This window comes from Cladophialophora bantiana, assembly GCF_000835475.1.
Source record: "Cladophialophora bantiana CBS 173.52 unplaced genomic scaffold supercont1.6, whole genome shotgun sequence".
In the NCBI taxonomy this organism is placed as follows: domain Eukaryota; kingdom Fungi; phylum Ascomycota; class Eurotiomycetes; order Chaetothyriales; family Herpotrichiellaceae; genus Cladophialophora; species Cladophialophora bantiana.
In genome coordinates, this window is record NW_015971580.1 from 449,001 (window position 1) to 475,547 (window position 26,547).

Here is a 26,547-nt window from a genome sequence, read left to right on the forward strand (position 1 = left end):
TGTGCTGGCCTTTCAACCGTCCGGCAAAGGTGTGTGACATGGTCGTGAGATTATTTCATCTTTGACTAGGCGACTTGATCTCAACAAGGCTAGATTGACAGTCGTGTCAGCGTTCTACGAGGCCGCTCGTCGGATTTAAAGATACATGCTTTTTTCATCGAAGCCTCCCTTTGAAGGTTGACATCTGCTGTGCAAGACATGGCTGAAGCTGCTTCGACCACGGCACCTAGAAGACCTAAAGCCAAGTCCAAGGAACCATTCTACACCGTGTCGCCCTTGTGGAAAGATGTCGTCCCCATCCCCCTCATCGACGGTCCTCCAGGCCAGAAAGATCCCGGACCGGCGCTCGCCACCATCGCCTACTCGGTGCGGTACAGCGAAGCCATGTCTTATCTGAGGGCCCTGATGGCCACCAACGAGTTTAGCCGGCGAGCCCTGGACCTGACCGAGGACATTATCGGCATGAACCCGGCGCATTACACGGTGTGGCTGTATCGTGCCAAGATATTGAAGGTGCTGTGGGAGAAGGAGGATGTGAGTGTCGAGGACGGAGTCGGTCAGGAGCTGGAGTGGTTGGAAGGAGTCAGTGAGCGGAACTTGAAGAACTATCAGATTTGGTGAGTTGTCTGTCTCACACACTTGGCTTTTCTTCCTCTGTTTTTTATTCCATGCTCAAACTACAGCGCCCAAAAGAGATTGTCACATCTTCCGTCCCGACTTATGCCTTCTCTCGTCTGCAGGCACCACCGCCAACTGTTGGTCTCGCTCCTGCCGAGCCTCCCACCCAAAGAACCCGACTTCATCACGCACATCCTCTCCTTCGACGCCAAGAACTACCACGTCTGGACGTACCGCCAATGGCTCTGCCGTCGCTTCCCGGACCCGCTGTTGACCACGGACATGGAGCTGCAGGCCGTCGACGCGCTCATCAACGAGGACGTGCGCAACAACTCGGCCTGGAACCACCGGTACTTTGTCTGCTTCGGCGCCGAGGAACTGGCGGCGATTGAGGACTCAGACAGCAAGATCCGCAAAGACGTGCTCGCGAGCGGCAAGCTAGTCGTCGACGAGGAACTGGTCGAAAGGGAGATCAACTACGCCAAGGACCACATCGCGTGGGCCCCGCAGAACCCGTCGCCATGGAACTACCTCAAGGGCGTGCTCAAGCGCGCCGCCATCCCCGTGACCGATCTTCAGGTCTTCTGCGAGAGCTTTGTCGGCGGCAAGGCCGCCGATCTGATGAGCGACAGCGGCAGCGTCAAGAGTAGCCACGCCATTGATTGGTTGGCTGACATCTATCGCCTGGATGGCAAGATCGAGAGGAGCAGGGCGTGTCTAGAGGCGCTGGGGAACAAGTGGGACCCCATCCGGAAGAAGTACTGGGACTGGAGGGCGAAACAGCTGGGTGAGTGAAAACGACATGTGTGAGATGAGATGACGCTAAAGAAGACCTTGGATGAAATTGGATCGAATACCAGAAAGCCTTCCTCTTGACGAGCCATCTCCGTCTCTTTTTACATCATCTATGTCTAAGCAATTTCTACGGTTGACGATCTCAAAAGAAGAGGCGGAAGCCTGCTCTAAACCAGTCAATGCCCGAAACCTTTCATGCGCGAACCGCAGCACTCTAAACAGGCTCTTTCTCTGATATCTATATTTTCTCATCCTTGTCGTGCACAATAACCCTGATCCCTTGACTGTCCAGCTTGACCCCGGCCGTGAATAGATCCCTTGTGGGCGTCGCATCGCTGTCATCCGTCTGGTACATTTCCAGATTATATCGCATCACCATGGCCGCCACGGACATGTACAGCTGCGCATACGCCAAGTGCATGCCGATGCAGTTCCGGGATCCCTTGCCGAAGGCGACGATGTACTTGTCCAGACGACTTGTGGTCTTGCCCTCGGCGATGGCATCTTCGTCGAGCCATCTCTCAGGATCAAATTTCCGGGGTTTGGGGAAGATGTTCTCGTCGATGAGGACCAGGTGTGGTGTCATGGCCACGGGCGTGCCTGCTGGGATGGTCCACTCTTTATATTGGATTGGCTTGTCGTAAACTCTTGGCAGGCGTGACAGCATTCCACCAGCCATCCGTACACCCTCTTTGATGACGGCAGTCAGGTAGGGCATCCTTTCCAACGATGTCCAGGGCGCCACTGGATCACCGGCGGGGATTTCGACCTGGGACAACTCGGCGCGCATCTTTGCCAGCACATCCGGGTTCTTCATAATATGGTACGTCGTAATGGTAATGGCCCAGGCGGTTGTCTCAGAGCCCGCCGTGGCAATCAAGACGCCCTCATCAATCAATCGTTCATCGCTCAATTCGTCCTCGGGTAGATCACTCGACAAAATCTGGGCGAAGATGGTGTCCTTGCGCCTCTTTTCGGTCTTGATGGCTTTCATTGTCTCCGGATCGGATTTGATCTTCTTCACCTGGATGCCGACACGTTGCATCCAGGATTTCATGAATCCGACGGGTGGGACCAGTTTGATTGCCACGGATAGGGGCATGGAGCGGACGATGGCGCCGATCAGTGGGAAGGAGCGCACAATGGCTGCCGATGCGCGTCCCCCGGTGTTGACAAGCTTCCAGGTCATGGCCCATTCTGGGTGGTGGATGTAATCGTACGTCCAACCGTAAGAACACTGCGTCAGAACATCGGTGGTCAAGGCCAAATACACGGCCTCGAGGTCCAACACCTCACGACTGCCTTTGATCTTGTCCAGCCGTTGGCACATGACGGCCAACTTTTCTTGAATGACGGGCATGTTGGCGACAATGCTGGCCTTTGAGAAGAAGGGGTTCAACGCTCCCCGTCTTTTGCGATGGATCTCATGCTCAACGGTCATACCTCCGGCGGTGGGCACCGCAAAACCCCGCGTCCACCACGCCCACTTGTCCAGTTTCAAGCCGTACAGCGCGTCAAAGAAGTCGGGGTCGTGAATGTGGACGTCGTCCGGATTGGTGCGAATGATGGGGCCGTACTTTTCGTGCATTTCCTTAATTCTCCACACATATTGATGGCCTTTGAAGACATCGTAGTAAGTTTCATACCAGTATGAGGCGACGGCAAGTTTGGAGCCAGGGAAACGCCGAAGCGGGTGAAAGCAGATTCTGTAGACTGCTAAGACGAGGTCGTAAACAACTTTGGCCAGAATAAGATAGCCTACAAGGCCGAGCCAGGTCGTGGATAGGCCGAAGCTGATGTCTTGTGGTGAGACCATCTTTGCTGATTTTGGAATGGCAAAGAGTCCAACGTGCCAGAAACGACCTGCTCCCAGTGCTCCAAGTCGAGTTTCTTAGAAATCTTCGAAGAGCAGCACCGGGAGATGCGGTCTGATGTATGATGGAGAACGAGTTGAAGTCTCCTGCGGGCTTGGGGTCCAAAAGAATAGGGGTACACGAACTGGCGGCGCAGCCACTATCAGCTCGGCAGTCGGAGTAGAAGATAACTCGTCATTACAATGTATTTTCAGACATTGTTCACGCGATTGAGGCTGATCCATCGACAATACACATATCAGTACCTGTCAGTAACGATAGCTGCACCATGGAGCTCGCAAGCTTTTTGCCTTGCGTAGGTATGCCGGATGCTGATGGCAGAAGGATTACGGACGTCGGAGCAACGACCGGTTGCCTGAATAATTTGAATCTTGGGCCTCGCCCAACTACCATAAAAGGTAAGGGGTCGTCGTGGTGATGAGGATCCATTGAGACGTTAGGGCTGAGGCCCCCCAGAGTCAAGACATTTAGGTGTGAGATGGAAAATTCATGCCTGTCTATGTATGTTTTTGTGGGGGGGTATCCATCATGAGTCGAGAACTTCCGCATGAAAGCATCTCCTTCGACATGTCGGTCGTACGGCATCGTCATATGGCGTTGAGGCCAATATCCGTCTCCCCCGTTGAGCCACTCGTTAAGAGCCTCCTTCCGACAGTTTCTCGTGGCGCGTTTAAAAGGTATTCAATGATGGAACAGCCTCGTGCTCTGCTCAATGAACGTTATCCCCAGATTATCTGCCGTGTCAAACACTGCTCCATCATTTTGTGAGCCAGTCGGGGCGGCAATGTATTTCACGCCACTTCGGGCGGCTCGGTATACGTTATCGACGAATGGAAACTGGCTCTTGTCAGTGAAGACGATGGAGATGGGAAACAGAACTCACGAAAGCATCGCTTGAAACGGCAACCTCGCCAAGCTTGTCCAACCATTGCCGTCTCTCTTCAGGGGAGAATGGCTTGGGTACACACCCTTCTGCAAAATTGCGCTCATAATCTTTGGTCTCAAACTCGCTCTGAGGAGGTACCTGGCCTGAGCACAGCATGTCAATGGCATTGGATTTTTCCGCCCGCTTGATACCCTTGGCCCATACTATCGATAGTGTGCGTTCATGAAATCGCATCCACCAATTGTCGGCCTTGTCGCCTGCTAGTCGCGTGCAGTGAATCCGACTCTGCTGCCCGGCACCAAGACCAATGACTTGACCGTTTAAAGCGTAGCAGACAGAGTTTGACTGGGTATATTTCACCGCAATGGTCGCAACAGTGAGATCGCGCAGAGCCGAATCCGACAGCTTCGGAGAATCTTTCGGACGGATGATGGAGTTGAATGTCTCGTTGGGCGAGATTTTGACGTCATTTCGTCCTTGCGTTAGTTGGACTCCATACACGGTGCGTGTTTCTTGCGCCGGAGGTTCATAGGTCTCATCCATTTGGAGTACCAGATATTTACCCGCCTTCTTCTTCTTCAAGATTTCCAGCGCCTCGGGTTCATACTCTGGCGCAATGATTCCATCAGAAACCTCTCGAGAGATGATTTTCGCGGTGGGGACGTCGCACTTGTCGGAAAGAGCAATTACATCGCCGAAACTGGACATTCGATCCGCACCACGCGCTCGAGCGTATGCTTGCGCTAGACCCGACGTCTCGATCCCGTCGATATCGTCGACCATGTAAACTCGTCGCTCCTTTTCGTTCAGCGGTACGGCAATCGCGGCGCCTGCAGGAGACACATGCTTGAAACTTGCAGCAGCCGGAAGTCCTAATGCTTGCTTGAGTTCTTTCACTAGGGGCCAGGCATTTAAACAATCGAGAAGGTTGATGTACCCCGGCGAGCCACCTAAAACTTTGAAAGGCAGCTTACCATTGCGCACAAATGCAGCAGCGGGCTTTTGGTGAGGATTGGCGCCGTAACGAAGGGAGATCTGTTGCACACCATTACCGGCGTACTGTTTGCGGAAGAAGTCAGAGATGGCGGCATCGTAATCAGCAGTGTGTTCGAAAGCCTTCAGAGCATATTTTTGGCGACTCTCTTCAGGGATGTCGCCTTTGTCCAATTCCTCAAGAAAGTGGTGATAATCTTCGGGATCGCTCAGAATGGTTACCCTAGCGTGATTCTTGGCCGCTGCTCTGATAAGAGTGACTCCTCCAATATCGATTTCTTCCACGGCTTCAGGGATGGTCACGTTGATCTTAGCAACAGTGTCCTTGAACGGGTACAAGTTGCAGACGACATAGTCGACTTTGTTGATGTTCTGGTCAGCGAGATCTTTCTCGTCAGAAGCTAGATCTCTAGCCAAGATCCCTGCGTGGACAGCTGGATGAAGGGTCTTGACTCGACCGGAGAGCATTTCCGGTGCTTTTGTAATAGCAGAGACATCTCTAAAGGGCATTAGCGGATTTTCCGAATTGGACAAGACTTGGTATCCCGCACTCGACATCGAAACCGGCTTCTCGGATCATTTTCGCTGTTCCACCAGAAGCCAGCAGCCGAACATCCTTTTTGATCAAGCCTTTGGCGAGATCGAGCAAGCCGGTTTTGTCATATACCGAAAGAATAGCTAATAGGGTTAGAATAAAATGTAAACGGCGCAGGGTCCACGTGGCAAAGGTGACATGCCTATCTTCTGGGAAGCCATTGTAGTTGAATACCACTCGGCCCGAAAGTCCGGATGTTTGGAAGGGATGCTGCCTGGGTTGATAGGTAAGTCGTCTACAGGGCAGGCCGCATTGATAGCTGATGGTTCACTGTACGACTGTGGGAGTTTATCACAAAAAGAACTTCAAGTTGATGATTTTGCTTGCACCATGCCACTCATGCAAAGCAAGAAATTTTGATACTGCGCTTCAAGGTCTATATTCCCGACGTAATGCCAAGCCTACGGCGAAGCATTTGAATATGGAGAGCACGGCGAGTATGGCTCAAACTTGTCCTGACTCAAGAGCAAGAGGCCTTCTCATCAAGCATTTCAGCACCGATCCAACTTCCACGCCGGTGGCCGACCACCGAATTGCTTCTGGCAACACTTGAGTCGGCGAGTGAGCACACCGCAAAAACATGCCTCCTCCGTCAGACATATGACATGAGGGATTCACGGCCTTGCGAGCATCGACCAAAGGTGGCCCTACCTGTGGCGCGATTTTCTATGACATGAAACGTGGGACATCAACGGAGATCGCCAGATCGATCTGCGACGAGGGGAACAACCCTGCTTTGCTGTCTACCAGTCCGTATCTGCTCTCGAAGCACATGTATTGGCATTGATTGTCTGATTCGTTTATCAGTTGGACAAAGAATTCAGTTCAGCCTGGTCAGAAATGGGGGACCAAACGAATAATTTGATACATGTGTTGTATTGCGAGGTCAGATGAAAGTGGCTTTCGACGTCATGCTCTCCGTTTCTGGCCTTGGACAATGGCGGGCTCGGCGGATATAGTCGACGACCCCTATTCTGAGTGGCGGTTCCGTTTTGACAACCCAAAGCACTCCTTCAGAGCGCCCTTGAGTCGAAGTTGTTCTGCCTACATTCACTCGATTTTTCACCATGCAGAACCAAGAACTTGAAGAACCAAGGCGGGACTGGGTAGCACCCACCGAGCGTGATATCTCTTTTCAGGGTCTGTCCAGCGAGCATGAATCCCTGCTCAAGGAGGCCTTGGACCCCGAAGATGCTTATAAGGGAAGAACCTATTGGGCCGACCTACCTGCCGGTGAACGTACCAAGTGGGTGAACGACCAGCATACCTCTGAGTCTAGGCGAGAACTGAGGGATGTCTGGGACATGTTCGAGGCTGACCCTCTGGATCCGATCAACCAATATCTTCACAATTATGCTGTCACCGGCGTCGGATTCTTTACTGAGGGCTACGTGTTATTCTCTGTGGGGAATATCCTACCTCTCCTGGAAGTGGTACGTCCTGGGTGCTGAAAGAAGCACTCAGTCCGCGACGAAACCATTGTTCAGGCAATCACTTATATGGAGATTTTGGGCATTATCTGTGGGCAGATCTTGGTTGGCATCATTGGCGATTGGATCGGTCGCCGCTGGGGTCTGATTCAAGATGCGCTTATCATGTTGACTGGCACCATTCTTCTGACATCAATGTGGGGCATCACATTGTCCAGCTGGACAGTGATGTATGGAATCAGCCTCTTCTGGTTCTCTGTTGGAGTTGGTGGAGAGTATCCCATGACCTCGTCTACGGCCATGGAAGGCATCCATGGTCGAGCAACCTCGAGGCATGACCGATTACATCGAGGTCGATCCGTGGCATTGGCATTTTTGATGCAAGGCTGGGGACAATTCGGAAACCAATTGGTACTTATCTTGGTTATGCTCATCTTCAACCACAGCCTCAACCCAGGTTACGGCAAAACGGCGGCGCAGGTAACCTTTCGAATTTCGTTCGGGATTGCAGCACTCTGCCTCCTTTACTTCTTGTACCTTCGTGTGTACAAGCTGAAAGGTGTCGGTCAGTCTCTGAAAGCCTCAAGAAAGAAGGGCAAAGTGACGGGGTATGACGTGACGTCGCTAAAGCTTACCACGAATCACTATTGGCATCGACTTCTGGCCACGAGCTTATGTTGGTTCTGCAACGACTTTCCTTTCCATGGCAATCAGATCTTCCAGAATGTCTTCCTTCAGATTGTCACCTCCAGTCCCAGTCAGGTTGGGACGTTGTGGCTTTATAACCTGATCAACATTGGCTGCGAGCTCGCCGGCTACTACCTGGCGGCCCTCTTCAAGGATCACAAATCCTATGGCCGCAAAAGAATGCAAGCTGTGGGATTTATCATGTCCTTCATTCTATTCATCATTGCAGCGAGGCTTTACCCGGAGTTGGATGTCAAGGGAGCCGGAGGGAAGGCGTTGGAATTGATCTACTTTTTCAGCAGCTTCTGGATTCAATTCGGTCCCAACTTTACTACGTTCTTGGAGGCGGGGGAGGTGTAGACGGCGCCCATTCGTGCTACAAGCGCATGGTATTAGTGCGGCAGTCGGGAAGTTGGGTGCATTATGTACAACTGTTATCTACAACTACATCGGGGGTAGGACTAAGTTTTGGCTACGTGATGGACTGATTGAATTTTGAGAGGAGTGGACTGATGTGCCCGACAGGTTGTCGGCTGGTTTGGCCTCATCGGCTTTATTCTCACCCTTTTGTTCATCCCGGATACGACAGGTCTCGACCTTCGTGAGCAGGAACAATCCAGGCATTTCATGCGGGAAGGACGACCTCAAGATTACCACGGCATCGCAATCCATCCCAGACATGTCAGTTGGTACGAAGGAGTGGTCTTGAAGCGGCACCTCCGTACCTCCAGTATAACCTGGAGCTGGGTCGCCTTGCTCGGATCAATGAGCTCACGGAATTGTATGAGAAAGTCGAGGGTTCCAAGAGTGCCGAAACTGATGAGGAAACTCTCCCAGAAACCAACCAGGCCGATCTGGACGACAGCGTTAGCCGATATTTCGACATGGAGCGCCGACATGGGAAGAAACAGGATTGGTGACTGTTTGGTGTGTGGGAAAAAGAGATGTGCTCTGGACGAGTAATGTGCTGATGTCCTTTGCAAGAAGTTTAGGATTGCAAGGTAATGCACGGATTGTACACTATGACATATTACAGAATAGCCGTTTCATGGGCCAGGGAGCATTCAACACAGCACAATCATACGCTATTTGGTAGTGATATGTGGAGGACCAAGGATTTCAAAGGGAGCCACTCAGTTGCAGACGGCTTGGCAGAAGACAGGAAGCTACGGGGAAGTTTCCATTCCGGCCACCGCTGCTAATTTTAGGTGTAATAATAGCGAGAAGAAATGTTTGTTACTTGTCAGGGGGCAGATACCCATTGGTTTCGCTCAGGGCTGGCTTCTGGAGAACCCAAAATGCTAGACAACTTTGCTGTGCTTCCTCGCTTGGTATGGAGGGCTTCAAGTCTTCAGGAGACATTCCCGGCCCGCCTACCTGAGATTATGCTGCAAACATGCTAGGGAAGACCACCCGAGAGTTCCCTTCTCCCCTGTTGATGAACACTCTGCAAAGCACACAACCACACACTATATCACCAGCGCTTCCAGACAAGTGCCTTTCGCTCCTGTGGAGAGCTAACCGGGGCGCAAGCAATCTGTGCAACACGAAGAAAAGAGCACCAAGCCCAACTCTATTCGCGGAGGAACCCTGGGGTTACTAAATGTGATGCTTTGATCTAAGATAGCGCCCGCCAGGAGATCCCGCGGTTTCAACCTCAACCTCACCGTCAACCCTCACACCTGCTGCTACCACCCCAGCTCCCATTCCCACGTCTGGCTCACCAAATGCACGCAAATGCCCAGGTCCGATTTCAGGAGCATATTGTTGTTGCTGAATTGGACAGACCAGTCTCACCCATTCACTTGCCGGATCATGTGACGCTGGGTGCCTGCCGGTTTCATGATTCACTGCAAACTCAATATCACTCGACATCATTCAACGTGCTTCGCTTTTCCTGGTTATCACTGGTTTCTTCGCACAGACATTTTCCAAACCTACCTTTGATTTATCCTGCTTGGCTCCCGCTTTGACGATTCTCTTCTGCTTGTCTCTTGCAGCAGGCATCTCTTCATCTCATCCTGGCTCTGGCCCACAGAGTATTTCCTGCATCACTCCGCAGACAAGCCTTGCTCATGCGGACAACCAAGAGCCATCATGCCCCCTCCAAAGCGTGATCGTTTGCTTCCCCACCGCAATCGTCAGCATGTCCTCCGACCGGTTGCTCAGCTCACCGGCCCACCTGCTCCTCGAGCCCAAGCAGAAACTTGTCGTCCAACCACTGAGGCCATGGCCAAGATCCCCAAACCTGCTCCTTCCCGACCTCCAAAGCCTTTCGCCTTCTTCAAGCTGCCCGGCGAGATCAGAAATCGAATCTATGATCTGATCATACCTGAAGTTCGCGTCATCATCTCAGCCAACCATCCTCAGAAGGAACTCCAGCTGATGAAACAACGAGAGCCCTTGAAGAAACATAAGCTACCCCCTCATCGCCTGCTGGGCCAGTTCGCCGGCAAGGCAACTGACGTTTCTCTTCTCCTGAGCTGTCGTCAGATGAACCAGGAAGCCGTCCCGTTCATCTATGCCCGAACCACGTTCTGCTTCGACCGAATTGTCGTGGTGCGAAATTTCCTCAAAACCATTCCTGAACAAGCCCGCACGAGCATCCGAGCCCTTGAGATTACCCACGTCGGGTACGCCGAACCCAGGTGGCTGGCTGACCGCCAGTGGAAATTGAGACACGACGCGAGATGGGCCGCTCTGTTGCGACAGATCAAGCATCAGGTAACGGCGCTTCAGAAGCTGACCCTTGACGTCACTTTCTTCGACTGGCCGTGCCGACTTGATGTCACTGAGAGATGGGCTCGTCCTTTTCTGGAACTCGCTGAGGCCGACCTGGACCGCGTGGATTTCACTCTAGAACACGAGCGATTCCACCCGGTCAAGGTTGCAGCTACGGCAAAGGAGCTGGAGAACATGATGATGAGCGCAGAGGGAATAAAGCAGAAGAGACGAGAGGAAAGGCTCAACATGGAGATGGCGAGGAAGCGCAAAGCGACCAAGATCAAGGCATTAACCATCAAACTCCCACTTGACGACAAGACTCCCAGCTGGAACATGCCAGTCAAGAAAGTTGTCAAGAGCAAAGGTCTGGAGCAGTACGCAGTGGCTGAACCTCCAGTGGCATATTGTTGAGAGTCGTATCTGTTGACGCGTAGGGGTGGACATGAGATGGATCTGGTCAGGGTGCTATTCAAAGTATGCGAGCTATGGGGAAGATGAAAATAAATGACAAGGGATGGAGTAAATGGCATTATTGAAGGCGGATCGGGCACAAACCGGCCGAAAAAGCTACGAGCAGAGGTTGTAACGTGATTGTCTGTGACCAACACACCACACATATCGCAGTCAGAGGGACCAAAGAGAATACATTACAGAGTTTCTCTCCGGACTGGTGAGGGCTAAGCGCCAATCAGAAATTGGTGCTGAAGCACAAGTACTCGGTACATAGCTAGGAGGGTAGAGAGTTTCCAAACATAGAAAATCATAGGGTTGAAGACATGACGAGCAAGCGATGAGCGACCCGGCGGCTGCAGCTGGCAGCGAGCCAGTGTGTACGAGGCTGCCTCGTACTCGATAGAAGGACCAAAAATAGCGAGATGCGCCGAATGATGAGCCCTGGGTAGGCCCGGTAGGCCCCGCTGTTCCCCGCCGCAGGTTTGGCAGGCTCCAGGCCTAGAACTTGGCTACCATGCCACTACAGGACAGTCCTCGGCAGGTACATACCTGAGACCCCTAGGACCCCTCGAGCCCTCACCTGCCCCTCTGTGAGTGACGTTGGGCATGACTTGGCTATACCTGTAGGAGTCCTTGTACTTGTAAGTAATGGCTACTAGCCTAGTGCACTAGTCATGCTTGTACTTGTACCGCGCAGGCGGCCCTAATCCTTGCCCTGCATGATCATCAGTGCCATCACCTGCTCCCAGTGGCCAGCAGTGTGATGGCCTCGCTCTGTCGCTGCTCATTCGCCATGTCTCGGCGCTTCCTCAAAGCCTCGAGGCCAATCAAGCCGATATTGCTCGTTCCTCATCACTTTCCTGCGCCTCTTGCTGCTCTCGTTGTGCTCGACCCGCTCATCCAAACCCCATCGCGCTGCAGCCTCCTCTTCCTCCTCCTCACATCCATCTTTCTCAAGCGCCCAGTCAATCCCCATCTCGGGAAGAAATGGATTTGATCTTAACATGGCATCCAAAGGTAAAGCTTCATTTACTACTCAAAGTACTCGGTATCTCACTAGGTCTTTCTCTCCCTTCTCACCTTTCTTCACCTTCGCCTTCACCTCATCCTCACCTCCAGCCTCGATCCTCCGCCCGCTCTCCGCCCTTATATTCCCTTTTCCAAGCTCGCGCAGGCTTCGCTGAGTACGGAGTACTTGTGTCTTTTCTTTGAGTCTTGGCCCATTGCCCCCAAGCACCGCCCGCCCACCATTGCCCGCCTGACCGCAAACTCCCCAGGGGAGAGAAGCTGGAAAACCTGGAAATCCAAGAGACCGGTTGACCGACCTCAAAGCGCCAATTGTGACCACGCTTGTTCCACCCTGCACCCAAGCACATCCTACAGGGCACTTGGTGGCAGTCTTCGTCGCCCATCTGCATACTATTACTGCCCAGAACAAGTCACGTTTGGGTCCCGCGAAGCGCCTCGTATCGTCAGCTCACAAGTCGAAGTCGTCCATCGTCCAACCTAATACTCGACCCGCTCGCCCATCGGCCTTGTGTTTCTCTCACTCTTCCCTCTACCACCTCATCACCTTCTATCCATTCTTTTTCTTTGCCCACAATTCAGAGCTGGTTCTCGACATTATAACAAAACATTATTATTATTATCGTGCACCTCTCCCTCCCGGATCTCGAAAGAGTGGCGCCGCCTGCCTGTATATCTGCTCCCGTCTCACGTCAGCATCGGTCAATTGCTAGTCCAACTTCCCGACTAACGGACGAGCCACCGCACAGGAGCACCAAGGCTTGCACCGATCAACTGCCACCTGCGCATTGGGGAAACCCTGTCCTACGCTACCCAAGACTGGGCTGAGTTGATCGCCTCTCCGATAAAGAACTGACTGATCTTCTCGCTTCCCCCACCATGTCTCCATCCAACTTTGAACCAGTGTCTCCCATCGACCTCACCGTCGACTCCCAAACCCGCTCCCACCGCACTACACGCTTCGCCAACGACCCAGACCTCGACGAGAAATCAGATATCAAAGCGACCACTCGCTCCATTCGCACAAATTCGACGGCCTCCACACGCTCTTCCACCGGGGGCGGCAACCCGCGCGTGCGGCGGGCTCGCTTTGCCGAAGCGACTTCCGTCTTTTCGCCCGCCTCAGGTCCTGGCGAGAGTCAATCGCCCTTTGCCGATCCGATGGAGAACGCCAACACTCCAGGACCCAAACCGTCAGATGTGGGATTCGGCTACATCGCAGACAATCAGCCCGTTGAGCAGACGGTGTATATTCGAAGTGATCCTAATGGTGCCGCCGGACAGCCTCTCAAATCGGCCATGAAGACGCCAGGCACCGCATCCAGAATGTTGAACCCCCTCTCTCCGACATTTCGAGAAGAACAACTTCTTGAGAAGGAGGAGATGAAGACGGAGATCCAACAGGCCAAAGATCTGGTAAGACTGCACCCACCGCTCTTCCCAACCATCAGCCCTAACATGTGTTTTTTAAATGTAGAAAGTCAAAACCCGCGTACGCATGGCCAAAATGGTCCTGCGAGGCGTCAACTTTTCTTGTTCCCTAATCGTCCTGGCCATGCTCTCGACAGTCCTAACAATCTTCCACGCCACCAAATCGCTCCCACCCCGAAATAACCTGCCGCCATGGGCGAACGGCCAAAAACTCTGGCCGCAAATCGTTGTTTTGTCTATTGCTTGTGTTTCGCTCCTTTTCTCCATCATTGTCATTTTGGCGTATTGCCGTGGTGGACACAAGCGTGCGGAGAAGGTCGCCGTGTATTACACCATGTTTGCGGTCGGGTGGTTCATGTTCAGTATTGTCATGTGGCTCGTTGGCGCGGGCATCTTGCACGGCAGCAAAGCCTCGGGCAACGGACAGGATCTGTGGGGCTGGTCCTGCAAGGACAACAAACGTCGACAACTCTTTGAAGACGATATCCATTACGCCCTTGTGTGTCGGCTCCAAGATTGGTCCTTGATCTGCTGTATCATCGAAGTTGTTGTCGAGGTGATCGTGATCGCCATTTACGGCATTGTCTTCTACAGATTCTGGAGCAAGAATCGACTCCGGAAATCCATGGACGCACGCGATCGCGCCAGAACCGATCTGTACCTCGCCCAATTGAGGACACAATCTGCCCCCAATACGCCGGGATTCTCTCAAACGCCCAGAACTCCTGGGTTCCCCTCTGCGCTTAAGACTTCTAGAGATGTGTACTCGGCCGCAGAACAAGGCACCTCCCCAACACAATTCGCCTCGCCGAACAGTAATACTACCGCATCACCGTTCAAACTTCAAGCTCCACCCATCCGAGTAACGAAGGCGACTCCCGTCTCAACCGCCACGGAGGGCATCAGCTCCCCGGGACTCTTGTCATCGTCATCACCACCTCCTCAACCGCCCATGTCTCCTCCGCCGGAGGAGCGGATACACGAACATATGGGCGCGGCGCCCGGAGAACAGCAATACGAGGCCGTCCCAATCCCGGGGGCTAATTACGTCCCCCCCAGTCACAACCAAGGACAGCCGGGGCAGGCGTATTAAGCGAGCAAAATAAAAAGAAAAACCAGATGACACGTGTGAGGAGAGAAGCGGATGGAGTTAATCGGAAGATATTGTACAGGACTAATTCAGCGGGGGGGCCCGAAGGTAGAAGGACGGGAAGTGTATGTGGGATGAAATATCATGAGCGATACTTGCATTTGGCCAGTTTGGGGAGGATCAGGAGGAAATGGGAAATCATGGGCCAAAGGCAGGACCACCACACCAAGACTTTGTCAAGTCGAAATTTTCTTTTCCTTTTGCCAGAAATCTTAGCTACAAGTGCTCGGTACTCTTTCTGTCGAGATATTCCCTGATCGAACTCTGAATAAATGATCCCCACCATCCAAAAGAGGGAGAGAGAGAGAGAGAGAGAGAGAGAGAGATCTTGCTCCTCGGCTCAGACTAGCCTAGCGCCCACCAGACACACCGAGCACCACAGCGACCTGAGGCAATTACTAGACCTTATGGTGGTGCTTGTGCATCAGTCCGTCTCAAATTGTCGGCAAGGCTGACTTGAACAGATGCCATTACTCCATCACAATCTCGCCGTCGCACCCACCAGCTTCGGCGCTCTGGCCCTGCTGAACGCATCCTCGGCATCCCTCATCAACTTCCTCGCCAACTCGTCACACGGCAAGACCTCGTGAATCAAACCGGCGCACATTCCCAAACTCCACACTCCTGTATCCACGTCTCCAGTTTCATACACGCCTTTGCCCCGTTTTCCACTCATCAGATGCGCTACGTCTTCAAATTTTACGTCCTGCTTGGTATTTTCAATATGATGCACCTCCAGGCTGACTTTGTTCTTGTGCAATCTCGATGTATTCCTGAACTTCCTCAACACCAAGACTGTATCGTGCTCAGTCGCGTCGACGATTGCCTTCTTGACGTTTTCGTGTATGGGCGCTTCCACAGTCGCCATCCACCGCGTCCCCATGTTCACCCCCGCGGCCCCCATGACCAATGCCGCGGCGACTTGTTTACCGTTGGCAAATCCGCCTGACGCCAGGTAAGGGATCTTCAGCTGTTCTGCACACAGCGGCAACAGAGTTAAACTCGTCGTGTCATACTCTCCTCCGTGGCCAGCACACTCGATGCCGTCGATGCTAATGCAGTCCACGCCCATTTTCTCGGCCCGCAACGCGTGCTTGAGACTCACGCACTTGTGGATCACAGTGACCCCGTTCGCCTTGAGATACCCCAGAATCGGGCCGGGGTTACCCGCGGTCTCTATGACTTTGATCCCTTCCTCCACCGCGGCGCGCGCGTACGCCATGTAATCTGGCGGATTGATGGCGGGCAGCAGCGTGATGTTGACGCCGAACTGCACGGCATCGGGCCTGAGCATGCCGCGACACCTGCGGATCTCGTCACGCAAGGCCTCAGGCGTGGGCTGCGTGAGAGCCGTCAGGAAGCCTAGACAGCCTGCGTTGGCGACGGCGGAGATGAGCTCGGCGCGGCCTACCCACATCATTCCGCCTTGCACGAGCGGAATCCGCATCCCGAGGCTCTCGGTGAGCCACGTCTTGAAGGGCATGTTTGTTTGCGTCGCTGATGCAAGCTTGCTATAGAAATTCGTCGCAAATTCAAGAGAAAATGACGATTATCCAGGTATGTACTCAAAAGGTCAATGGGACGGACGCGACGTGCCAGTTAGTTGTAACCTGTTCAGTCGTCAAATCCTTCGGAAGGCTCTAGCTCACTTTGAGAGTCCCAACTCTGCAAATTGTAAACTTCCTCGAAGGTCGTGGCAAGCCCAACGCAACGGAGCCGTGAGCGTGGGGAGGAGCCTCCTCATAATACTGTCCACATACAGAGGAAGGACCTGACCTCCTCATTGAAACTGGTCGACGAGATGGAGCCTCCCACTTTGATCTTACTTATGTACCTCGGTTCCTCGGCATGAACGGTTCACATACAGCATTTCCCGGACCTGACGAGGCTAACCACTTGTTACTGTGCCCCCTATTCTTTAGGGTTGGCTACCTCGCTCGCTATTACCCTGCTTAAAGTTAAAGGCTTCCTTCCTCTCCACCAATACAGTACTTGTAGATCAATACGCTAACATTAAGCGAAGCGATTCTATTAGCCACGTCAACTTACCCCCTCAAAAATTCCAAGATACGTTGAGCGCCCCTGTCTCCACGAAGGACTCTTTATAATTTGATAAATTAAGTGATGGTTTGAAGCCCACAATGATGCAAATTGATCGGTGCTAGGTATAGCATCATAGGCTCACCAAGTCAAAGGTTGTACTTTGTAGAAGAGGAAAGGTGGAGGGTTGCGAAAAGGCAGTAAAAGTTTAAAGGTTTAAAGTGGGCTTGGCGCCTATGTACCCGCTCTTGCTGGCTTTAGCTCTATATACTTGTAGGAATATAAGGGGATACTTTGTCTCCTTCCAGGTAGACGGCGCGTGCGTCTAGGATGATAAAGATTATTAAAGTTGCGGATGGTGGAATAGTTGCAAGAGCTTTGCAAGGCTTATGAAACCTTGTTGTGGGGACGAATATAAAACACCGCCTCTTGATTTCCCCGGAGACGAGGGCTACGAGCAGCTAGTGAAGACTGTGTGATCCTGGGCGCCATTGGAAATGGACGGAACGTTGACTCAGACGACGTCGTCGGCTTCCACAAGGACCACTTCTTTCAGACGCAAGCTGGGGCTCAAGATGTCTCCCCTTCAAGCTTCTCTGCCTTCATTCTGCTCGAGGAATCCAGTCAGTCCAGCGTGCTTGGCTTTCATTAGTGCAGTTCTTTGCCAAACCCACGGATTGAATCACAGTTGTGTGGGTAGATCTCTATCTTAGCCTCAACAGCAGCAACGTTTTGAGTAGCTTTTCTCATAGCCTTGAGGATGCCATTGGACGGCCCAACGGTCTGCAGGTGTGACCTGTGCTGCGAACTAGAGTCTGAGCCTGCCGATCGTGGCGTGAATTCAGCGTTCTCGCCAGGTTTCCATCCTGCAATGGGCGGCACACTCGTTTGGCCTTGCTTGGAATGCTTGCATTACGATGTGGTCCTGGGCCAGCTTCCTTGGGTGTCTTAGGAAGAATGCGACCACAAGGCTCATAATTGTGCCCTTGTTTCTCCATACACTGTGAGATCTGACTCTAATATGCCTTGAGAAGCTGACCAGATTCATGCTGTTGAGCAGGTCTAGTCGCAAACGCTCCAGACTGTCATCATGTTTGGTGAGCGAAAATTTCCTCTCCGATATGCAGTACCTCTTTCTTGCGCTTTCAAGTCTTGTCTTGAGCGCCGGCGCCACTGGTCCTGTGCCCGTCAGCAGAACTGGCCTTGCCGACATCGAGGGATTCACCTTTTGAGATCCCTATAGTGCTCATGGCTGTTTCCGGTCTTTCTCCCCCTTCATGCTGCAGTGTTCCATGACTGTCAGACCTGGAGGTCACACAACGGCCGATACAGCTGCTCACAACCTAGCTCTGTGTCGCGCATCAGACTTCCCTTTTCTGAGCACCGTGGCCTGGTGCGTGCATACATACTGCCCGGATGATGTTCGCGCTTCTATAGTCGAGAAGTTCGGGGAAACAGAGATCACGGGAGACATCAGTATCCGCCCGAAACGGAGCTATGGCGAGGTCGTGGCGAAAATCACAGCCGCCGACGCTCGTGGCCACGGGCAAAGACACGGAATTGAATATAACCATGCTCACAACGGAAAACACCTGGAAAATCACAGGATACTTTGATATACTTCCCCGAGACCGCTCAGGAACCGTATTACAGGTAAATGAGGGAACCATTGCTGTTCGTTCTTTTTCTTTCGTCTACCACCTACTCAGGCTCATTCAAGCACGAAACAAATTGATCCTGTCCGGATTATGGACCGTCAACAGTCTTTCTATTCTCTTGACAGCCTTCGCTCGGCCGATCGTCCTAACGTGGCTGGGATACCTTCCCTTCGTGACTGGCATCCTGGACCGAGTTAAACCATGGCTTCATCAAAGCATTATCGGAACCTATCACCATCGGCCTCTCCCCTTCTCGCCAACGATTGGTCAAAACTTCTACATCGCACTCGTCCTAATGTTGAATATTATATTTCTGACAGTCGGCTATAAGTCGTTATGGTCTCGCGAGGAAATGCAATGGTACGGGGATCATTATCAAGAGCTGATGGCATTCTGGATGTGGAGCACCGGTCCTTTGGCATTTTGCCAGATGCCACTTTTATTCCTCTTCTCGAGTAGGAATAATATTCTCCTGTGGCTGACTAACTGGTCGCATTTAACTTACCCGCTGCTCCACCGATGGATAGCCCGGGCTTTTTCTCTTGCAAACTCTTCTACATTTTATACCAGGACGATGCTTCATACGAGAAAACGGTCGGGATGCCGCTATGGATCTGGGGCTGTGTTGATACAGTGGCGGCTGAGATCATCGTGCTCGCGAGCATTCTCGTCTACGTCAACGGGCATACGAGCTATTCCTCATCACACATATCGTGATGGCGGTTACCTGCTTGGTGGGCCGCTGGTGCCACGTCCGGTACGACGATGAGGGCACATTTGGCTACGAAACTTGGCTGTATGCCACGTTCGCCGTTTGGTTCTTCGATCGACTCGCCTGAATAGCGCGCGAATCTTGAAGACGGGTGTTCGACGCGCCAGGGTGACTGGTATCAGCTCCACAGTTGCTCGCGTCGACATTCCAGGGATTCGCTGGGCTGCACCCGAGCGATGTATCTATGTGTACTTCCCGAGTCTCAGCCCCCTCCGACCGTGGGAGAGCGATCAATTTTCGATAATTCCAACAACGGTGTTCCCTGGACACAATCACGGCAATCTGGTCGAAGGAGAATCTCGCCACAGTGAGAAAAAGTCAGCGTCGCCGTTGGTTCCGGGCCCGTAATCGACGCCAAGATCTTTTCTAATCCAGCTGTGACTCTGTTCGTGCGAAAGAAGAAAGGCATGGCGCGCTTCTCCAAGAAACAAGAGGGGCTCCTCACGCTGGTAGAAGGGCCGTACCCGACAGGTCCCATGAGGACAATCTTACAGGACGACCGCTTACTACTCGTTGGAGGTGACATGGGCATCACGGGGCTCTGCCTTATCTAGGCTCTCATCTAAATGTTAAGTTGTTCTATAGCGTCAAGACTGTGGACGAAGGTCTCGTAAATTCTCGAAGCCCAGTTCCGGACAAAGTCCGTGAGCGAGAAATCAGTGTTGGCGGCTGGTTGAATATAAGCGGTCTATTCCGGGATGAGGCCGACGTCGGCTGGTCCAAGATCGCCGTCGTAGCATGTGGGCCAGCAGGACTCTGTGACGATGTCAGGGCCGTCGTGGCTCAGCTCGGCAAAGACAAGGCAATCGGCTCTAGGTTTGGGTTGGAGGTCGATGCCCTTTGATTCACATCCAGGACGGACCGATGCTCGAGGTCTTCAGCCTGATGCGTTGAAAAACAAAGCACCCGCCAGTCACCCAGCAACTGTACAACTGTGTCCATACTATGCACTCGTCGCAAGGTCATTGTGATCGGCAATGCCGGAGCTATTCAATTTCAAACACATGGTACCAGACGACATTCTCACGGTCTGTCCTGTTAAGAATTACTATAACGATGACTTGAGTATTCGGTTGCTACTGGTATGTGTGATCCTGGGGGAGACGGAGACTCATGCTTACTACATTGGATGATCGAAATTGCTCGCCAGCTCGCCAGGATCAGGCACAGAACCAATGAAGCGCTTGGACCAGACGTTGAGATGACTGGCCCTGCTGGTCTCTGGTCTGGGGCGTTGAACTCAGCCATAAACTTAGAAACCATTATTTGGAAATGAACACCAAACTTATACTAGATCCCATCGATCTACTAGGGACGAGACTATCCAGATTAAAGCCATGTCTCAAGCATGTATGAGACGAGAGTCGGATGTAGCTTCTCTCCCTCTCGAACCCTCTCACCCTCCTAATCTCTCGATAAAGACAAGAACATGCCAAGTCTTCCGAATCAAGTCAAATTAAATCGGCATCTGGCTTTAAATGGACATGACGCGTCAGCTTTTGGCACACTCTTGGTGTCGAATCTTGGCTTGTGTTGGGGTGGGTCAGGGGAAGGGGGTAGGTTTCTCGAGAGGACTGAGAGAACTGAGCGTCGCGTCGCATCTCGGACAAAGGAGCTTGTAGACGGTTGAGAGGGCCGGGTAAAAGTCAAGATTGAGTAAAAGGGTAAGTGCGTGAGGGCGAGTGAAGGGTGCAAAAAGTGGGGGAGCAAGACACGCTCGCGTGGTAATACATATATGCATATAAAGATAGGGATGAATGGATTGATCGAGGATGGAGTGATGGAATAGTCCTCCTCCTCCTCCTCCTCCTCATCAAAAAATAGCACATCACGCACCTCCAGCTAGCCATACTAGCCCGTTCCCAATCCGTGTCCCAAGCCCAATGCCACGGCCTCGTAGCGTTCATATCGGTGTGATGACTTTTGTTTTTGCGGGAGGTCTTCATTATCCCTAAAAAACACACACGCCCAGAAAAACACAAGGGCTTCACATCAGCCCTCCGTACGGATCATCCTGGCGCTCAAAATACGCGCGCTTCGTACCTTCGCCTGATGTCCACCTGTGCCGCGGCGCGTACGACGTCGGCGACGGCGAGATGCGCAGACCCAGAAACTTGTACGACTTGGCCAGCACGTCGGTTGGACTTTTTGACGATTTGGGTTTGGAGGAGTGGCGGGATTTCGTCCCCGACCCTCTCCTCTCTGCATCTGATGCAGCAACAGCGGCAGCAGCGGGTGGAGACGGTGTTTGCGATGGCGTATAAGGCGGGGTGGTCTGCTGTTGGTGGCGCTCAAACATGGTTTTGACCTGCTCCATGCTCCTCACGTGGCTCGCGTAGTTCAGTTCCAGGACTTCGCGCTCCCGCTGGTGGCCTTGCTCGATCTGCGAAAGATACTCCTTGACCGCCTCTCCGGCGAACGCGAGGACAGAATCGACATCGAAGTTCTGTGCCGGCTCGAGGATGCCCGCGCCTACGAGCATGTCGAGCGCAGCGAGCAGCCAGTCCTCCTCCGGCCCGTAGGTTGGTGTTCGGTAGAGCAAGGTGGAGACCTTTGACGCGAGTTTGGCGACAGGTAGATGATGCGTGCTCAGAAGGATCCGCAGAGACAGACGGAACGGTTCGTTAGGGATGTCTGACCTTATGTTTGTCGTTGTCGCCCGTGGGGTCTGTGCTGCAGCATCATCCGCATCTGATGACGAGCCCGTATGCTCGTTCGAGTCTCCTTTGGCTTTGACGGGAACAGGGAACACCTGCTGGCGGAGCTGGTGATTTTGCATGTCAAAGAGGGCCGTTTCAGGCGGCGGAGCGCTGTCGCTGTTCGTCTTTGACAGGAGCCGTTGAGTCGAGAAGAAAGACTTGGCTTTCGGTCTCGGTGCCGGTGACGCTTGTGTCGCATGTTGCTGCCGTGCTTCGGTTGTTGGTGTAAGCAGGATTGCCCAGTGGATGGCGTTGATCCCTTCTTCGGCTGACCGCGAAGGCGAGAAGCCTAGCACTGAGATTTGCGACATTTTCTTCGTCTTCTTCTTGTTGTCCTGAGAAAGTGAGAAAAGCTCCCTCTTTCCGTCCTTGACGGATTCGACCCCGGAAAAGAAAAACAAACACCCAGATCCCTGCCGTGGAAAGGGAAAAAAAAAGAACAATCAACTTTAGGACCCCAGGCTCCTATATTCCTTCGCAGGCTTCAAAGAGCTTATGAAAGAGTTTGTGAAAGAGCTCGCGGGGATGATTATCAAATGTCTCTGATGATGGCTGCTGTTTGATAGTTCTGAGGACGAAGTCGGGGTGATAATCCAGCCGGTTCGGGATTGCTGATTTTGATGACTGTACGGAGTAAGGCTGCTGCCCCTGGCAGGAGTGGTAAGGATGAGTGATCTGCGGCTGATGGGCGAGGATGAGTGATACGCCAAAGTAGAGACGATGGACCCCCTTTCGGTATCCTGGATGCCCAACGGGCTATGTTATATCGTCCTTGAATGAGATGGAATTTCGGAACTGGACCGATAAGCCGGTCCTTGAATCTGAGCGTTGTTGACTTTCGAGGTGACAAAATGGTTTCGTTAAAAGCCCTTCTGCCGTCGCCGTTTGTTTGCTACGGGGCGCCTTGGATAAGTCTGCTTTTCTCAGGCCGTATTTGTGACGTAAGGGTTCGTTTAATAGTCCTCGATTTCTTTCCTGTCTAGAATTCGTTTACGCGTTGACAGGTCTTGTCGTTCCTAAGCTCACAGAATGCCTGAATCGTTGATGGCGGTGTGTGCCTACACCGGGAATAACCAATACAGTGTCAACTGACATGCAGGGACCACAAGCAGCCTAGTGCCTGTCCAGTTGGACCTTTCTCGTATGCGATAGGTATAGGCTAGAACGAAGCCAAGTAAGAGCCTCGGCTACTGTGGCATCAACAAGTAATCAAGATTGATGAACGTGAGACTCAGGAGGGACGTCAAATCACTCGTCGAACAGGATACGAAGACGGTGGTAGGATCGCGACAGTCTTGGAGTACCGGATCTGGAAGGTAAGGAGAGCTACCCAAGATGGTGGTGGGAAGGCCAGCAGAAGGGCAGGACTTGATATAGGAAAAACATCTCGTGGTTGAAATATTACCTTTGGCCGGCCTTATCCCGGATTTTCAGTGCATGTGAATCGAAGCCATGAGAGAAAGAAGGAAAGGAGATGATGACATTTGGAACAGCCATGAAATCACGCATGTTGTCTCTTCTGGCATCTGCCATGTGCAAATTTCCAAGTCGAGAGACAAGAATTCATGCGTTAATCGTTGCGGCACTTTGTCCGGGGGTTACATTTTGGCGCCCATTGACAGCCTCGTGGTTGGCTGAAGCCCCCTGGCACCTTCTAGTGCGCCTCCGATGTGTTCCATCCAATGTCAGGACGTCCTTTGCTGACTCACGACTTTCCCGAGACTTCACCGTTGAGATCCATGTCGAGCCCTCGAAGTCGCCCCATGCAGAAGATTGGACCACGCCGGAGTACAGACCGAATCTCTTTTGGCATACAAGTAGAGCTCTGTTCCACATCAGCTGCGTACGTATGGCGCATATGCAAAGCAGGCGTGTCGGACTAGCATCAGAGCACTAGAACCCACTTGCCAGCCATGTTGGACACCCTATCAAAATGCGCATTCGACGCAGCAATCTCGGGTTCTCATCATGATCTGGCGGCGAGGCTCTGCTTTAGTGACCGGTTGAAAATGGTGTGTCACGGCTAACCGCTTGAGTACTGTGTCTCCCTCTGTGAGAAGGACCAAGATGTCCTCTCCTCGTCGAGGGCGTTCTGTTCAGCCGTCTCAAAAAGGCTATTGTAGCGGACGAGAATGACGCATGTTTGGGAGAGGTGGACTGCTTCATCCTGAGATGTCTGAATTTGTACGCAGCGGTTGTTGTGGGTTGTGTACATTTGCCATAGACACGGCTGGACTTCCCGTGGTCCAATATAATCGTCAAATTGGTAGGCGGGGTCACCCGCGACCATTTGCTTCGAATTCGAGTGAATCATGCCAGTAATAGAGATTGTACTTCTGAGAACTATTTAGCAGATGGTGAGAGGTCGATCCGGTGAGCAAGGCTGAAGGAATCTCTGCCAATCCGGCAGATATCGCTTCTCCTGATAATCTCAGCGCAAGCTCACGGGCCAGCTCGTTACTCACAGGAATGGGACAATTGGTGAGGGTATCTTCATCTTTGCGATCCGGCCATCAACGATCCAAGCCTTTTCCTCCCCGGTTCTGGTGTTAGTTGGCACCCCCTTCTGCACAAGCGGACCTCCGAGCCGCCTTTGCTCGATACCTGGCGAAAGAAAACGCTCCTGCCGAAATCGCTACGGAGGTAGGTCGATGGCCGTCTGCGGTCGACGTACTCGACTCCTTCGGTCATCAGGAGTTCAGTAATCGCGTTGAAAATATTCTCACTACCCACAACAGCGAGCTTCGTTCTGCCCAGACACACAGACTCCACGTCCTGACACACAATGAACGTTTCTATGTCGACTCTCAATGAGATTTCCGCGCATTCTTCAAGGCCCAGAATATGCAATAGACAGCACGACCTGGGCTATATTCACCATTCTTTTGATGTAACGTTCGGCTTGTGTCAGTATTTACACCCCGAAAGCTTTCGTCAAGAAGCTATCCATGGCGGGGGGAAGTGGATCTGCGGTAAGACTGCTTGTTTCAAACAGCGGAAGATATGTATTGATCGTTTCTAACATCTGTGCATGCGATTCCCGAGTCTCTCCGGCAGAAACTCCATGGAATAGCATGGAAGCAGCCTTCATAATCCTCCAAGGTTCAGTTGCCAAGGCACAACTTGACGTTGGCACAATTTGGCTGTGTGTAGGTGGCAGTCAGAGAAAGATTAGGAAAGAATTGGCGAAGCCGTTTTGAGCATTGGACGAATCATGGCTTCATCCCATATTGGCACAGTGTTGTCAGTCAATCGCCTGGTGCTGAAGATGCGACACGGATATTCGGCCCCCAATCGAAGAGAGTGTGCCTTTCATCACCAGCAACACGTCCCACCAATGGGTGTCTTCGTCAGGAGGGATGGTCCGCAGTACAACATTCACATCCCCGTCGATGAGGGGTATCTCAGAGGGTGGAAGTATTTGTCTAACGCCGAAGGATGGCAAAGCATGCCTGCCTCCAGAGCGTTCGCTCCCCATTCAATGATCACTTGAAGTTCGCGGTACCCAAAGCGGATTTCTCTCTCCACGTTGCCGACAACACCAACAGAAAGGCCGCGAATATAATGTGTCTCATCTGAGAGTTGAACTTGAATCGTGTCCAGGAGGCGCTGGGCATGGGGGAGGAAATCCATAGTGGCTTCCATGATGGGGGTGTGGAACGCTGCAGCCTAGGAATTGATGGTTGCCAAGGTCTTTGAAATACCATCGTAACCCGGGTCCGAGCCAGTATCCGGAACCCCTTTCCCGTATCCTCGAATGAAACCAAGGTGTAATATCTGCGCGAGAGCAGCTCTGTTGTGCATGAAGCAGAGGAAAGGACTGTTGGATGGCTGTCGAAAGGTAATCGGAGGACTGCAGCGCACGGATCATCGTCCGGGCTGGGCCACTTTGGAAAACGACCTTGCTTCCTTCTCTTAACGGGGTGATCTTGTTGACATTGACTGCTCCCCAAAAGCCATGCTCGATGGCTGGATCAATTCTGCCTCGCCCAAAGACGGCGGCCAACTCCTTTTCGACGAAAGGATCTGACCCGGACTTGTGGAACGCCTGAATGGCTCGTTGGGCGGAATCGCTCAGGTGGGCAGCTGCATGGTTCACGACAAGGTTGATTGGTATGATGTTGGAGACCTCCAGGGCCAATCGAACACCCAAGCCGAAATCAGGAACCATTGTCCCGAGGACCTGTCGTCGTAGAACGACTTGAGGCGTGAACAAGCAAAAGGCGTGGTGGCTTGGTCGAGCTTATGGTTGCGTTGGAAAGGACCTGGAAAATGATAGCGATGGTCAGTGCAATGAGACTGTAATACGGCGAGGAAAGCAGGTCTAATCCTCCACAGGAGGACAAAGGACGACGCCCGCACGACCAAACCATGAGCTTTGCCTTGCCAGTGTTCATCAAGCATTTGTTGACCACTCTCAACGCCCTGTCTTCAACATCCAGCATGGGAGGCTGTGCCCGGCAATGCGCCATAGCTCTTCCCGGAATTCAATGGCAGACAATGGCTTCAATAAACACCCGTTGCCTCGCTCATCGTATCATCCAAATTCCAGCCATCTTCAGTTAGCATTACATGGAGCCGGTGAAGCTCACTGAGCTGGAACTGGTCCATGACCTCGTGGTGAATGCCCAATACCATATGTGAGACGAGGGGAAAGCCTCTCACTGTATGAGAACACGGCAGACAATCATGGAACCCGAGCAGATACTTCACTCT

At 52.5% G+C, this 26,547-nt stretch overlaps 8 protein-coding genes across 8 annotated transcripts; 4 read left to right on the top strand and 4 right to left on the bottom strand.

The window, feature by feature from the left end:
- Positions 1 to 198: 198 nt before the first annotated feature.
- Positions 199 to 1,413, top strand: Z519_04484 (uncharacterized protein; the record flags this gene model as incomplete). Its single annotated transcript, XM_016762230.1, has 2 exons — positions 199 to 617; positions 741 to 1,413. 2 exons carry the CDS (start codon positions 199 to 201, stop codon positions 1,411 to 1,413), a joined length of 1,092 nt encoding a protein of 363 aa, XP_016621177.1.
- Positions 1,414 to 1,651: 238 nt separating this feature from the next.
- On the bottom strand, positions 1,652 to 3,229 carry Z519_04485 (uncharacterized protein; the record flags this gene model as incomplete). The annotated part of the gene is made up of 1 exon (XM_016762231.1): positions 1,652 to 3,229. The coding sequence occupies one exon, from the start codon at positions 3,227 to 3,229 to the stop codon at positions 1,652 to 1,654; it is 1,578 nt and encodes a 525-aa protein (XP_016621178.1).
- Positions 3,230 to 3,968: 739 nt separating this feature from the next.
- Z519_04486 (bifunctional purine biosynthesis protein ADE17) lies at positions 3,969 to 5,922 on the bottom strand (the record flags this gene model as incomplete). The annotated part of the gene is made up of 4 exons (XM_016762232.1): positions 3,969 to 4,124; positions 4,171 to 5,665; positions 5,718 to 5,844; positions 5,886 to 5,922. The coding sequence occupies 4 exons, from the start codon at positions 5,920 to 5,922 to the stop codon at positions 3,969 to 3,971; spliced, it is 1,815 nt and encodes a 604-aa protein (XP_016621179.1).
- Positions 5,923 to 6,828: 906 nt separating this feature from the next.
- Positions 6,829 to 8,798, top strand: Z519_04487 (uncharacterized protein; the record flags this gene model as incomplete). The annotated part of the gene is made up of 4 exons (XM_016762233.1): positions 6,829 to 7,194; positions 7,249 to 8,232; positions 8,404 to 8,559; positions 8,610 to 8,798. The coding sequence occupies 4 exons, from the start codon at positions 6,829 to 6,831 to the stop codon at positions 8,796 to 8,798; spliced, it is 1,695 nt and encodes a 564-aa protein (XP_016621180.1).
- Positions 8,799 to 9,975: 1,177 nt separating this feature from the next.
- Z519_04488 (uncharacterized protein) lies at positions 9,976 to 11,013 on the top strand (the record flags this gene model as incomplete). The annotated part of the gene is made up of 1 exon (XM_016762234.1): positions 9,976 to 11,013. One exon carries the CDS (start codon positions 9,976 to 9,978, stop codon positions 11,011 to 11,013), a length of 1,038 nt encoding a protein of 345 aa, XP_016621181.1.
- A 1,947-nt stretch (positions 11,014 to 12,960) lies between these two features.
- Z519_04489 (uncharacterized protein) lies at positions 12,961 to 14,605 on the top strand (the record flags this gene model as incomplete). Its single annotated transcript, XM_016762235.1, has 2 exons — positions 12,961 to 13,497; positions 13,559 to 14,605. The coding sequence occupies 2 exons, from the start codon at positions 12,961 to 12,963 to the stop codon at positions 14,603 to 14,605; spliced, it is 1,584 nt and encodes a 527-aa protein (XP_016621182.1).
- A 535-nt stretch (positions 14,606 to 15,140) lies between these two features.
- On the bottom strand, positions 15,141 to 16,145 carry Z519_04490 (uncharacterized protein; the record flags this gene model as incomplete). Its single annotated transcript, XM_016762236.1, has 1 exon — positions 15,141 to 16,145. One exon carries the CDS (start codon positions 16,143 to 16,145, stop codon positions 15,141 to 15,143), a length of 1,005 nt encoding a protein of 334 aa, XP_016621183.1.
- A 4,974-nt stretch (positions 16,146 to 21,119) lies between these two features.
- Positions 21,120 to 22,142, bottom strand: Z519_04491 (uncharacterized protein; the record flags this gene model as incomplete). The annotated part of the gene is made up of 1 exon (XM_016762237.1): positions 21,120 to 22,142. The coding sequence occupies one exon, from the start codon at positions 22,140 to 22,142 to the stop codon at positions 21,120 to 21,122; it is 1,023 nt and encodes a 340-aa protein (XP_016621184.1).
- Between the last annotated feature and the right edge of the window lie 4,405 nt (positions 22,143 to 26,547).